At 39.7% G+C, this 13328-nt stretch overlaps 1 protein-coding gene and 1 pseudogene across 2 annotated transcripts in view; one reads left to right on the forward strand and one right to left on the reverse strand.

Moving 5' to 3' along the window:
• Nucleotides 1-13328, reverse strand: part of CFAP77 (cilia and flagella associated protein 77) — a 181950-nt gene that overhangs the window by 39561 nt on the left and 129061 nt on the right. For both annotated transcript variants that reach the window (XM_020973544.2, XM_020973545.2), the window contains exon 5: nt 300-401. In XM_020973544.2, the coding sequence (XP_020829203.1) occupies nt 300-401 (102 nt within the window). The remainder of the gene's footprint in view (nt 1-299; nt 402-13328) is intronic.
• LOC110198915 (ADP/ATP translocase 3-like) lies at nt 10157-11306 on the forward strand (annotated as a pseudogene).

Below are 13328 nucleotides of genomic sequence, written 5' to 3' on the forward strand. Positions count from 1 at the left end.
GCTTCCTCCCCACATCAAACCCAATCCCTGTACCTTGCCTTGTGCAGACCTGTTTTATATCCCCTACATTTTTCTCGGGCTACCCCAAATCCTTTGGCTGGCTGTCTGTTGTGCAGGCCTGTCTTGTGGTGTTCCCTGACCCGTATTAGTAGCTGCCAACCCCAGACATCTATTGCTATGATGTCTTTCTTGGCCCCAGTTTCCTAGAGTTTGAGGACTAGAGCACAATTCATGGTCATACTTTCCTTTTTGACACTTCACACCCAATTGTTTTTGTTACCACTCTAGGACCTACTGACCTTTTGAAAGTGGGGCATGTGCCAAAGAGGGTCCAGTTTCACTGGTGGTTTATACTTCCTCAGTTGACAGGTCCTCGTCTCATAGAACCTCCCAAGGGTGACCTAGGAGAAAGTAAAATGGAAAGGAATGATGAGCCATTCTTGGAAAGAGGACTGGTTGCCTAGAGAGGAAGCCAGATGTAATGGAAAAGGTCCAGGTATGAGAACTGAGACACCAGGGTTGTAGTCACTAAATCACTGCGTCACTTCACTTTTCTAAAAATCAGTATCTTTTCTGTGACATAGCTGTGTTGCCTAAATTACAGGATTATTTTGAAGCTCAGATGGAATTTAGGCAATTTGAAGAAATAAAAGCATTTGAACAAGTGGGGGATTATTATTATTACAGTGTTGCAAAACAGATTGCTCCTTATCTCAAGATTTTTTTAAAAAATAAATCTGTGGTTGTTTTTTATCAGGTTAGCATCAAATTTTAACAGCTTCTTACTGGGTCCTTCATACAGAAAGAGAAGGCAGGAAATGCTGTTTTGGGTATGGTCCTAGCAAAGAAGGCAGCTGTTCATGTGCTCAGGGCGCCAGGAAAGGCCCCATGCCCAAAAGAATACCCTACCCCATGTCTAAAACTGGATCACTTGAGCTTCCCTGCTTTAGTCTAAGGTGAAATACTCTCTGTTAAAAAGCAAACTTTTATCAATCACTTATACTTTAGTGCAGGGTTGATGATATTTCAGAAGTAGAGTTCCAAAGGGGTGTTTTGTTTCCTTGGTTTGGAGGTAGGAAAGCTATGTCAGAAGGTGAGGGGGGTGTTGACTGAGAAGGTCCCCTCTGCTCAAATGATACACTCTACCCATTAGACATTCATTGGGTTAACAAGATCTTCTTTTAAAATGCAATTATTATCTGGGATTGTTCAAGCTTATTAATCATTCAGACCTTAATGTGAATTACTTTAATCAAGTAACCAGATTATTTTCCTCTTAACACCCACTCTGAGAGAATGGAAATTTTAGTTGGGGGAAGGGAGTAGATAAACTTGGGATAATGGGACTCTTCAGCTTGGGTATCAGACTTTGGACAGTGAGTCAATTAGTCAGTGGAAGTTTTATTGTCAATGAGTTTCAGAAAACGTGATTTAAGAAAAGATTTGGATAAGAGGGCAAGGGAGAAGGAAGGACACTAAATTCCTGAGTAGAGTGAGGAGAGATCATAGATTTAGAGCTGTGAGGTACCTTAGAGGTACCTTGTGGCAACTAGGTGGCACAGTGAATAGAGTACTGGGTCTGCAGTCAAGAAGACAAGGGTTCAAATTTGTTCTCAGTCACTTGCTAGCTGTGTCACTTAACCTCTGTTTGCCTCAGTTTCCTCATCTGTAAAATGGGGATAATAACAGCACCTACCCACCCTCAACAGCCTCCCTCCCCACCCAGGTTGTAAGAATCAAATGAGATAATTGTAAAGCACTTAGCATGGCATCTGCCACAAAGTGAGTACAATGTAAATGTTAGCTATCACCATTATTGTTAGAGACCATCTAGTCTAACAAAATGGAGGTCTAAAGAAGTTAAGTGACTTGACCAAAGTCACATAGATAGTAAGTGACAGCAATAGGATTTGATTACAGAGCTTCTGTTTTCCAGAATGCCACCAAAAGGAAAAGCCACAGTCCCATATGAGAAGACTAAGGGTGCCAAAGACAATAACATCAGGGTTTGTAGAAGACTGACCCAGGTGGTCCTCGGGTAGCTCAGTGGTTTTGGAGTGGGTATCAGACAATGGGGTAAGGATGGGCTATGATGGGAAAGGTGAACAATGGCCTATCCCCTATCTCTGCGGAAACTTGTTTAGTGGTCTGGCATCCTGGGAGAGTGCATCTGACTTTGAAACAGCCCTTTGGATAACTCTAGCCCATATGACCACTTCTCTTCCTGCCAAACAGCAGCATTAATTGTTTCATATAATTTGGCACTTGTTTATATCAGACTTAGTATAAACTCTTTGTGGGCAACAACCAAATCTGATACTCCTTTTCTTCCCCCAAAGTACAGCCTATCAACAATAACTTCTGTGATATTGAATAGTATCGTTGTTGTCATTGTTCAGTCATTTTCAGCTATGTTTGACCCTTTGTCATGCCATTAGGGGTTCTCTTGGCAGAGATACTGCAGTGGTTTGCCATTTCCTTCTCCAGCTCATTGAGGAAACTGAGCAAACAGGGTTAAGTGACTTGCTCAGGGTCACACAGCTAGTAAGTCTCTTAGGCCAAATTTGAGTCCTGGTCTTCTTGACTCTAGGCCCAGCACTCTATCCACTGCTCCATGCAGCCCTGCTTGGTGGTAGTAATACTCTTTTATTATTTCTAATTATTTTATATGGGTAAGTCATTTCTTTCCTAAAAGATTACAAGCTTCTTGAGTGCAGGGGCCCTTCACATACTTCTGTCTCTGTTCAAACCCTTTCTAAGGTTATGGGCACATAACATGCCCATTTAATAAATACTGGTTGAGATTATAAGATTTAAGGTTGGAAGGGATGTCAGAAATTACTCAGTCCTGCCCTCTCATTTTATGAAATTCCAGAAAGGATGTATGGTTGAAGTCTGGACACCCTGGGTTCAAATACTGCCTCAGACACTTACTAGCTGCATGATCCTGGACAAGGAAAGAAGGAAGGAAGGAAAGAAGAAAAAGGAGAGAGGAAGTGAGGAAGAAAGAGAGAAAGGGAGAGAGGGAAGAAAACAAATTAAGTGTCTACTACGTGCTAGACACTGTGCTAAGTGCTTTACAAATACTATCTCATCTGATCCTCACAACAACCCTAGAAGATATGCACTATCTCTGTTACAGTTAAGGAAACTGAGGCAGATGGATGCTAAGTTTTTTTGCCCAAGTTACAGGGCTAATGAGTGTCAGAGGCCAGATTTGAACTTAAAACCAGGCCCAATGCTCTATCCATTATGCGACCTAGTTGCCTTTAAGTGGACAAGCCACTTAACCTCTCTGTGCCTTAGCTTCCTCATTTGTAAAGTGAAGGGATTGTATTCAATTGACTCTAAGATCCCTTTCCACTTTAGATCTATGATCCTAAAATCCTACTGATCTTACACAGGTGGTAACAAGTCTGAGACTTGAACAAAATTCCTCTCAGTCCAAATCCATTTTGGAATTAGGTTGTATTCCTCTTTCCATTTCGCATATGCCCTCCCTGCCTTTATCACTACCACCTGTTTAAGGAGGTGATATATCATCCCCATGAATCTGTTTACAAATGATTTGCAAATACTTTGGATGGATAGATAGTCTTCTATGTTTCAAGAATATAATTGTGTAACTTTAGCCAGGAATGAGTTTAACAGCAAGTGTACTAATGTTTTACTCAGATTCATCTGAAATGGTATTTGGGGTAACGCCACTCTAAATTCCTTATTTCAGCCTAGTAACTTCTGCTTAAAGTCTTTGGTGACTTTTAACCCAGTCCTGGGAACAAATATATGTGACTATTTCATCAGTTTGCCCAAAGTGCTCACCACTTCTACCAATACCCTTTCTCTCCTGGTTGGATTGAATGAGATAAGGTGTTTTCCTTTGAATGACCATTTGTTTGGAATGCTATAGAAGAGAGTCATTCATTGGACAAGGAGATGGACAAGATTACCTCTAAGGTCTCTTCTAAGTTTAGGAGTGTATGACTCTGTACAAAAGTTAAAAAGCAATTTGTTGCAAGGACTAATTTCTCTTTGTATTTGGGGAGGGAGTGGGGAAGAAGAAGGAGGAGGAGGAGGAGGAGAAGGAGAAGGAGAAGAAGGAGAAGGAGAAGGAGAAAAGAAGAGGAGGAAGGAGATGGAAGGAGGAGGGGGAGGGGGAGGGGGAGAAGGAGGGGGAGGGGGAGGATCACTGAAATATTTTTTTGAATGCCCAAAAGAGAATTGAATGAAGTTCAGAATGAAACACAGGCAAGCAGGACAGCTTTGAAAATAATATGTTGAATTTAATATCCACATTTTAAAAAGCAACCTATACATAGTAGAGACTCACATTTTCACACATAATCCTCTTTTTCTGTTCTACTTTGAATATGGAAATGTCAGTTTTCTTTGTGTTTGTTAAATTCAGAATAAGAACAAAAAAATCTAAAAGCACTGCAACAATGTTCTGGCTCACTACTGTGGCATTCCTAGATTGTGATATTATGCTGTATCATTCCTGACTTAGAGACAGATGGTACAGGGCTATTTATGAATGGGAAAAGGAAAGTTAAAAAAAAAAGATTCATTAAGTGTCTGTTGTGTGTCAGGCACTTTACAAATATTATCTCATCTGATCCTCACAACAACTTGGTGAAGTGTGTGTTTGTTATTATCCTCATGTGCTCTTATTGTCCTCATTTGACAGTTGAGGAAACTGAGGCAGACAAAGTTTATGTGACTGAATTGCCAAGGATAACAAAACTAGTAAGTATTTAAGGTCTGATTCCAGGCCCAATGCTCTATTCACTTCATCACTAGTTGCCACAATTCGTGAGGCCACAATAACATATATCCAGAATTCTCAATGTTAGAAATCACTTATTCTACCTTTTTTATTTTATACCTGGAAAAGGCACAAGGATACAAAGTGACTTGCCCAAATTAGCACAGCCAGTTAGGAGCAGAGCTGAACTGATGGCACAGTCTCCCTCACCTACCACCCCAACATTGTTTTTCTATTTAGATACCTACATTGTAAAACTGAGAGAAGCTTGATGAGAGGCTATCTCAGTGGGAGACTAGGAAATCAGTCCTGAGCAGGTATCCATGGATTTTTAACACACCAGTCTGGGTAGCCTTGAAATAACTGCTAATTTAAAAAACTGGGCTTTCTCATTTGAGCCATAAAACATAGTTTGTGATGACAATCGTCCTATTGAAACTGGTCATTACCACATTAACTCAACTCTTCCTTGAGCCATTAACTAATAAACTAGTCATTGGCTACTCTAAAATGTTATTATGGTATTCCATTCTTTAATGGGCTGGCTTTTCAGACTCCTGAGGATAGCATTAGATAGAAAAAGCCAAGGAGCAGAGACAGTAGACTTATTCTCATGCTGGTCAATATGTCCATTGGGGGAAATGGTATTCTGTCCAGTTGAGTTGATTAGTTTTTGAGGCTTGAGTCTTGCTAGCTACTGAATTTTGTGTTGCCTCTTTTTAGAACTTCAGAGAATGTTCTTTGAGGAGAACTACCTTCCCTTCACATTCCCACCCTACTCCAAGAACATTAAACACATTTTTTGTTAAGGAATGGAACTCAATCTTAAGTAAGCAATAGTGTGGGATCTTTCTAATAAGAGAGAAAAAGAATATGGTTAGAACATTGGTGAACAACTGTATGAATAGTAGACATGGGTCACCAATAGATGACAGAAAGATTTGCTTTCCCACAATGCTTTTTTGGCTCAAGGGACAGGCACTGATTGGCTGGAAGTACTTGGAGGAAAGAAGATGGCTACCTTTTGATACAATACCTGTAGAGGTATTGGAGGCTCCCAAGTGATGATGGCAAGGAAGAAGAGGCAAGGGCTATTGGGCAAGTGCCCAGGATTCCTGAGATAAGCAAGGGTACTTATTTCATAAGCTGTTATGGCCTGATGGTGCCATTTAAAGACCTTCAAGGATGAGGAGATGGGAGAGATGGTATGCAGATTGTGTGCTTAGGGGGTGCCAGAATGAGGGCTCAATCAGAACCAATAAGAAGAAGGTGAGTGGCAAGATGCAGATGTTGTCTTCCCTAAATTCCCAACTTCATTCATACTCCTGGGACTTTCCCTATCAGTATTATGAATCTTTTTTATGTGAGATTGAGGAAACTGGCAGTCTTCCTTTGATTATGGGACTTGGGTATGAGCCCGGTTTCTGTTCGTTACATTTTGTAATGAGAGTCAGCATAACATAATGGATAGAAAATCAGCCTCAAAGTCAGGAAGACCTGACTAGGTTCATATCCTATCTCTGATATAAACTGACTGTATGACCCTGGGCAAGTCACTTGTCCTTACAGATGTCCCAGAAACTCTCTAACACTGTAAGTTGAAGAACTGTTGCAGTCTTGCCTTGATGTAGGAAATTTCCTCACTGTGAGCTGCTTATGCCAAAGAGATCATAGGTCTAGATAAAAAATAGTTTTGAATAAGTATGTTTATGTTCATATGTTACTAGGAGTTTATTGTTGTAGGTAATGAACGTCAACTAGGAGAGAGCTAAAAATGAACCAAATTTAAATGTTCCCATAGATTAGTTCTGGGTAGAAGCAAAACTGAGATATACTGATGTTAACAGAGAGAAGTTCCCCCCAAATTTAACTTGGTTCATATGTAAAGAAGAGGGTAATTTAGGAGTCTCACTGATGAGCACAGGTACACCACTTCTAAGCCATGGGTTACGTAGAGAAATGTGAGTATTATTATCATTAATTTGAACTAAATGGAGAGGTTAGTTTGAATTACTGAGAGATATGAATTACAGAATTTTTTTTTTAAAGTGAGGCAATTGGGGTTAAGTGACTTGCCCAGAGTCACACAGCTAGGAAGTACTATGTGTCTGAGGACAGATTTGAACTCAGGTCCTCCTGACTCCAGGGCCAGTGCTCTATCCACTGCCCCACCTAGCCGCCCCTGAATTACAGAATTTTTAAAGAAGGAAATGCCATTTTATTGCTTTCATAGATGAACAATAACTTTAGCTAGTGACAACAACAAAGGACTAAAGATCTTGCTCAGTCAATCTCATGAAGTCTGTGGATTCCTTCTCAGAATATTCCTTTTAAATAACAGAAGGAAATGTTAAATTTCAGTTGGTCAGTCAGTCAGTCAATAGACATTTATTAAGCACCTACTATATTGTAAGTGTGCTAAAGCATTGGAGATACAAAGAAAGGGGAAACCCCACCCCCCAAAGAAACTCTTCCTGCTCTCAAGATGCTCATAGGCTAATGGAGACAACATGCAATCAACTATGTATGAACAAAATATATACAGGATAAACTGGAGATAGGGAATAGAAGGAAGATATGAGCATTAAAAGATATCAGGAAAGGCTTCTTGAAGAATATGGGATTTTATCTGGGACTTAAAGAAAAATAGGAAAGCCAGGAGGCAGAGATTAAAAAGGAAGAGCATTCCAGGCATGGAGAACAGTCAGTAAAAATGTCCTTTCTGATGATGGAGTGTTTTATGTGAGGAGCAGTTAGGAGGCCGGTGTCACTAGATCACAGGGTATACAAAGGGGAGTAAGGTCTAAAAAGACTACAAAGGTAGGTAGGAGCCAGGTTGTAAAAGTTTCTGAAAGCCAAATAGAGGATTTCATATTCGATCTGGGAGGTGATAGGGAGCCACCAGAGTTTGTTGAAAAAGGAGGGAGGGTGACCTGGTCAGATCTGAGCATTAGGAAGATTAATCTGACAACTGGAGTGGAGAGAAACTAGGAGACCAATCAGCAGGCTATTGCAATAGTCCACGGATGAAATGATGAGGGTCTGCACCAGGGTGGTGGCAACGTCAGAGTGAAGGAGACATATACAAGAGATGCCATGGTGATGGATTGGATATGGGGGTGAGAAAGAGTGAGGAATCAAAGATGACCCCTAGATTGTGAGCCTGGGTGACTAAGAGGATGATGATGGCCTCAATAAAAATAGGGAAGTTCAGAATTAGGGAGGGTATAGGGAAAATATAATGAGTTCAATTTTAGACATATTGAGTTTAAGATATCTACAGGACATCCAGTTTTAGACATCTACTAGGTAGTTGAAAATGCAAATCTGAAGGTCAGAAGAGAGGTGAGATCTGAGAATTACCGGCATAGAGATGATAATCGAAACCAAGTGAAATCATAGAGAGAAAGAAGAGAAGAAGGCCTAGAAGAGAGTCCTTGGGTATACCTACCTTCAGTAGGTATGACCTCCATGAAGATCCAACAAAGGAAACTGAGAAATCTGGAAGTTGGCATAGGTAATGTTTTCATCCCTACTTCAGAACAGAAAGGCAAATGTGTGAAGTGTCCAGTTGGTTAAAAGATGATGTTTGAGAAGAGAATTAGGATTTCTACATAAAAGTTTAAAATATAAGAATGATAGGCTCCTGGCCAGGAATGGAGTGCACTTAACAAGGAAGGGCTGGTAATTATATGTGTGACTAGAGTCTTACAAATCTAATCAAGAGCTTTAAATTAGAACAGAGGGAATGGAGAGAAAATTGCCTATGCATTATGGGAAGGAAGGTAACTATAATACAGGAGAAAAAAGAGAAATAGCAGTAAAGATGCTCATGAACTCACAGGAGACAAAAATCCAAGAAATGAGCCAACAACAAAACTCATGGCATCAGATGTCCATGAATAAATGCTCACAATAGCTTATAAGTAAGATGAACTAAAGAAACATGTAATATTATGACAAAATTCTATAGGGGAAGTCAGCTCAGTAAGTATGAGAAGCTCTCAGGATTGAAATTCTGAAGACACAAATAAAAACAATTACAAGGAGGAGGAAAGAAAGTTGTTCAAAGAGACTTATGTGGAAGCTCAGGAAACTCATTAACCAACTTGGGTTTTAAAAGGACAATCACAAAAGACAGAAGGTAATGGGATAAATGGGCAGCTAGGTGGCACAGTGGATAAAGTACCAGGCCTGGAATCAGGAAGACCTGAGTTCAAATCTGGCCTCACATACCTACTAGCTATGTGACCCTGGGCAAGTCACTTAACCCTGTTTACCTCAGTTTCCTCATCTGTAAAATGGTAAACCACTCCAGTATCTTTGTCAAGAAACCCTGAAAGGGGCCATGAAGAGTCAGATACAACTCAATAACAGCAACAGCATAGCACAAATGAAGGTCTTTCTAATTCCCATTCTAGTGCTCTTTCCACTTCAGAAAAGTACATGTTCTGATTTGTTTAAGTGGGGGGAAGTGGAATGAGAACATAGTTTGCAAATGTTAGGCCAGAGTCCTTAACTTTGATTATCAGTAACATATTTATTCTACAACATATTATTCAAAGGACAGTTAATTGACATCCAGAAAAAGGAAGCAGTGAATACAGAAGGCCAGCATGGCATCATGAAGAATAGATCATATTGTGCCAAGCTAATCTCATTTCCTTTTTTGATAGGATTATTGGAGTGACCCATGAAGGGAATGCTGCCTACTTTATTTACTTTGTTTTAGCAAAAGATTTTGGCAAAATCTCCCGTATTTTTGTGGATAAGATGGAAAAACCTGGGTTACACAATCATATTACTAGGTAGATTCAGAACCAGTTAACTGGGAGGATTCAAAGAGTACTTCTTGTTGATTCAATATCAACTTGGTAGGCTAAGGTTTTCCTGGAGTATTCCAGGGATCAGTGGTTGGCCCTGTGTTGCTTTGTATTTTTATTAATGACTTAGGATAAAGGCATAGATGGTATATTTACTTAAATTTGAAGAAAACTCAGTGCTGAAAAGAATAACTAATACACTAGATGAAAGTCAAGATCCAAAAAAAGAGATCTCAACAGCCTAGAATAAGGGGACAAATCTAGTAAGCTAAAATTTCATGGTGACAAATGTTAAGTCTTACACATGAATTCAAGAGATCAGCTTCACAAGTACAAGATGAGGGAGGCATTTAACAATGTCGATAGCAGTTTGTCTGAAAAAAAACCCCTTAGGGTTTTAGTGAATTGTAAAGTCAATATGAGATCTTAGGTTACATTAAGAGAGGCAAAGTTGCGTTTTAGTTTGAGCTATAACACAGGATTATGCAGGCAGCAATATGTTCCATAGCTTTTAGCCCCCTCATACCAGCTCTGCCCTCCAAGTCCACCACCTGCCTCCTCTGTAAACATGACAGAACAGGCCAATTTCTTCACCAAGAACTCCTTCAATGGTGGCATTGCTGCTGTTACCACTGCTGTCTCCAAGATCACAGTGGCTCCCATCAAGAGAGTCAAACCATTATTGTAGGTACAACATGCAAGTTAACAAATTGCTACTGATAAGCAGTATAAAGTCATAATGGATCGTGTAGTCCAAATTCTAAAGGAACAAGCAGTGCTTTCCTTCTGGCAAAGAAACTCAGTAAATGTCATCAGATATTTCCCTACCCAGGCTCTTAACTTTGCCTTTAAGGATAAGTAAGTAGGTGATTTTTGGAGGAGTGGACAAGCACACACAGTTTTAGAGGTATTTTGCTGATAATCTTGCCTCTGTTGGTGCAGCCAAAGTCACTTCTCTCTACCCTTTGGATTCTGCTCAGCATCTGATGTTGGGGGATCTGGCACTAGTGAGAATTTGAAGGCCTGGGAGACTGTCTTGTGAAGATCATCAAGTATGATGGAATTTGTGGCTTGTATCAAGTTTTCAAGGCAGCTGGGTGGCGAAGTGGCTAGAATGCTGGACCCGAAGTCAGGGAAGACTCATCTTCCTAAGTTCAAATCCAGCTTCAGACACTTAACTAGCTAGGTTGACCCTGGGCAATTCACTTAACCCTGTTTGCCTCAGTTTCCTCATCTGTAAAATGACCAAGAGAAGGACATGGCAAACCATTCCAGTATCTTTGCAAAGAAAAACTTCAAATGGGGTCACAAAGAGTCAGATATGACTGAAAAATGACTTAGCAAAATCAAGGTTTCAATGTCGCAGTGCAAGGTATTATTATCTTTAGAGAAGCCTACTTTGGAATCTGTGATACAGCAAAAAATATGCCCCTGGAGCCTAAGAACACTCATATTGTGGCAAGTTGGATGATTGCACTAACAGTGACTGCTGTAACAGGTGTGGTCTCCTGTGCCTTTGATACACTAAGGCAGCATGATGCAGTTTGGGCAAAGAAGAGCTAATATCACACCCATTGGGATAACTGACTGCTGGAAGAAGATTGCTAAAGGCTGGGGTGACAAAGTGTTCTTCAGAGGTGTCTGGTCCAGTGTTCTCAAGAAGTGTAAGTGGAGCTTTCATGCTTGTTCTGTACAATGAACTGAAGAGAATAATTTAAATACATCCTAACTAAAAATGGAAATGGTGAATATAGACCATGTATACTTAACCAAACATTTTGGGCCACTGATCTTCAAGAAAATTCCTGTTGTCTTGTTCTCTAAGCCATATAATGTTTGTAGAGGAACCTAGAAAAGTTCTTAAGAAAAGGGACTCATTTACTGCAATCTATTATTCACACAGTGGAGCTGGTGATTTGGTATATTGATTCTATTGGTTTTGGGAAAATAACAGTTACCATGGGTCCAAGGAAGCAGATCAACTTAAATGATCTAACAAATTTATGTTTAAGTATTTACTTTTTTATTTTTTAAAATCATGTTTCCCATTTGTACTTAAGCACTACAACATACTATTCTGCACAGCTGAATATTTGGCAGTTATGATGATGTATGTTGGGCATTCTGTTGTAAAACAGTAAGTACACAGAACACTGTAAGACTCCTGATATAATAACTGGATTATCCAACATGGTTTGCTTGTGGTGGATTTTAGGGTTCATGAGCACAGTAAAGGTACTGAATTTATATTCATCACAATAATACAAAATGTGTGCTGAATTCAATAGATACAGCAGAACATATGTTAAGATTTATTGAAAATAAATTGTTCTTATAGTTTCCCTGCCTAATGTCCAAATACAAAGAAGCCATGTTAGGTTTATGGAAGGAATACTGGCTTTCTACCTCTCCTGCTACCCTTGAGCTACACAGATTCTTTTAGGCCACAATTTAGAAATGCATTCCTTTAGGGCAGCTACGTGGCACAGTGGATAGAGCACCAGCCCTGGAGTCAGGAGGACCTGAGTTCAAATCTGTCCTCAGACCAGATACTTGACACTTATTAGCTGTATGAACCTGGGCAAGTTACTTAACCCCAATTACCTTGTCAAAAAAAACAAAAAAAAAACAAAAGAGAAATGCATTCCAAATAGCATTTTTTATTGACAAAGACACCTAAGACCAGAGAAATGAAATGATTCAACTATAGTTACACAACAAATAAATAGCAGAGTCAGAACTAGGGCTCAAATCCAGTGCATACTACAGAAGATCTCAACAGTATCATGAATACAAATATAGCCTTATAGCACATGGAATATTGTATAACAAATAATTACTTTGTTGCAATGGGACTATATACAAAAAGAAAATTATTTAGTAGCTAACAGTGGAAAAAACTAGAATGTAGTATAAAACAGAATGAACTCAGAATTGTGCTTTTCAAGCCAGTAATGTATATTTTCAGACAGGTACCCTCATCCATTCCTTAGTAAAAAACAATTTTCAGTTAGAGAGAGGCATAGTGTCTAGGACTAGGACACTGTACAGTCCTATTATGCTTGGCCCTGGTCAGACCACATCTAGTGTTCCTTTCTGGGTGCTAGATTTCAGAATGGTATTGACAAGCTAAAGAGTATCCAGAGAAGGGCAACCAGGATGTTGAAGGATCTCAAGATCATGGTATATGAGAATTAGTTGATGGAACCAGGATGTTTAGGCTGGAGAAGAGAAGGCTTAGGGAGAACAAAATCTCTTCAAATATGCAAAAGACTATCTTGTGGAATAGGGATTAGACTTATTTGATTCTGCTTCAGAAGGCAGAAGGAACAACATGTAGAAGTAGTAGAAAGACAAATTCAGTTTTGATATAGGGGAAAATTTCCCAACAATTAGAGCCATCCAAAAATGGAGTGGGTTGCCTCTAATGAAGGTGGATTCCTTCTGTCAAAAATCTTCAAGAAAAAGCTAGAAGACCACATCAGAGTAGATGACCACATTGGATATGCAATAGGAGGGATTCATATTGAGGTGGGAGCCTCTTCGGTCCTTCTCAATTATAAGATGTGAACCAAATGCTAATCCAATCTTTCCTAATAGACTGGGATGGTAAGCAGATTTGAAGCTACGTCATATGAAGAATTATTGACATTTAGCCTGGAGAAGAGAGGACTTGGGGAAGACTCATCTTTGTGAGTTCAGATCCAGCCTCAGACACTAAATGACCCTGGGTAAGTCAC

This window comes from Phascolarctos cinereus, unplaced genomic scaffold (assembly GCF_003287225.1).
Source record: "Phascolarctos cinereus isolate Bilbo 61053 unplaced genomic scaffold, phaCin_HiC Scaffold_2;HRSCAF=192, whole genome shotgun sequence".
Taxonomy (NCBI): Eukaryota; Metazoa; Chordata; class Mammalia; order Diprotodontia; family Phascolarctidae; genus Phascolarctos; species Phascolarctos cinereus.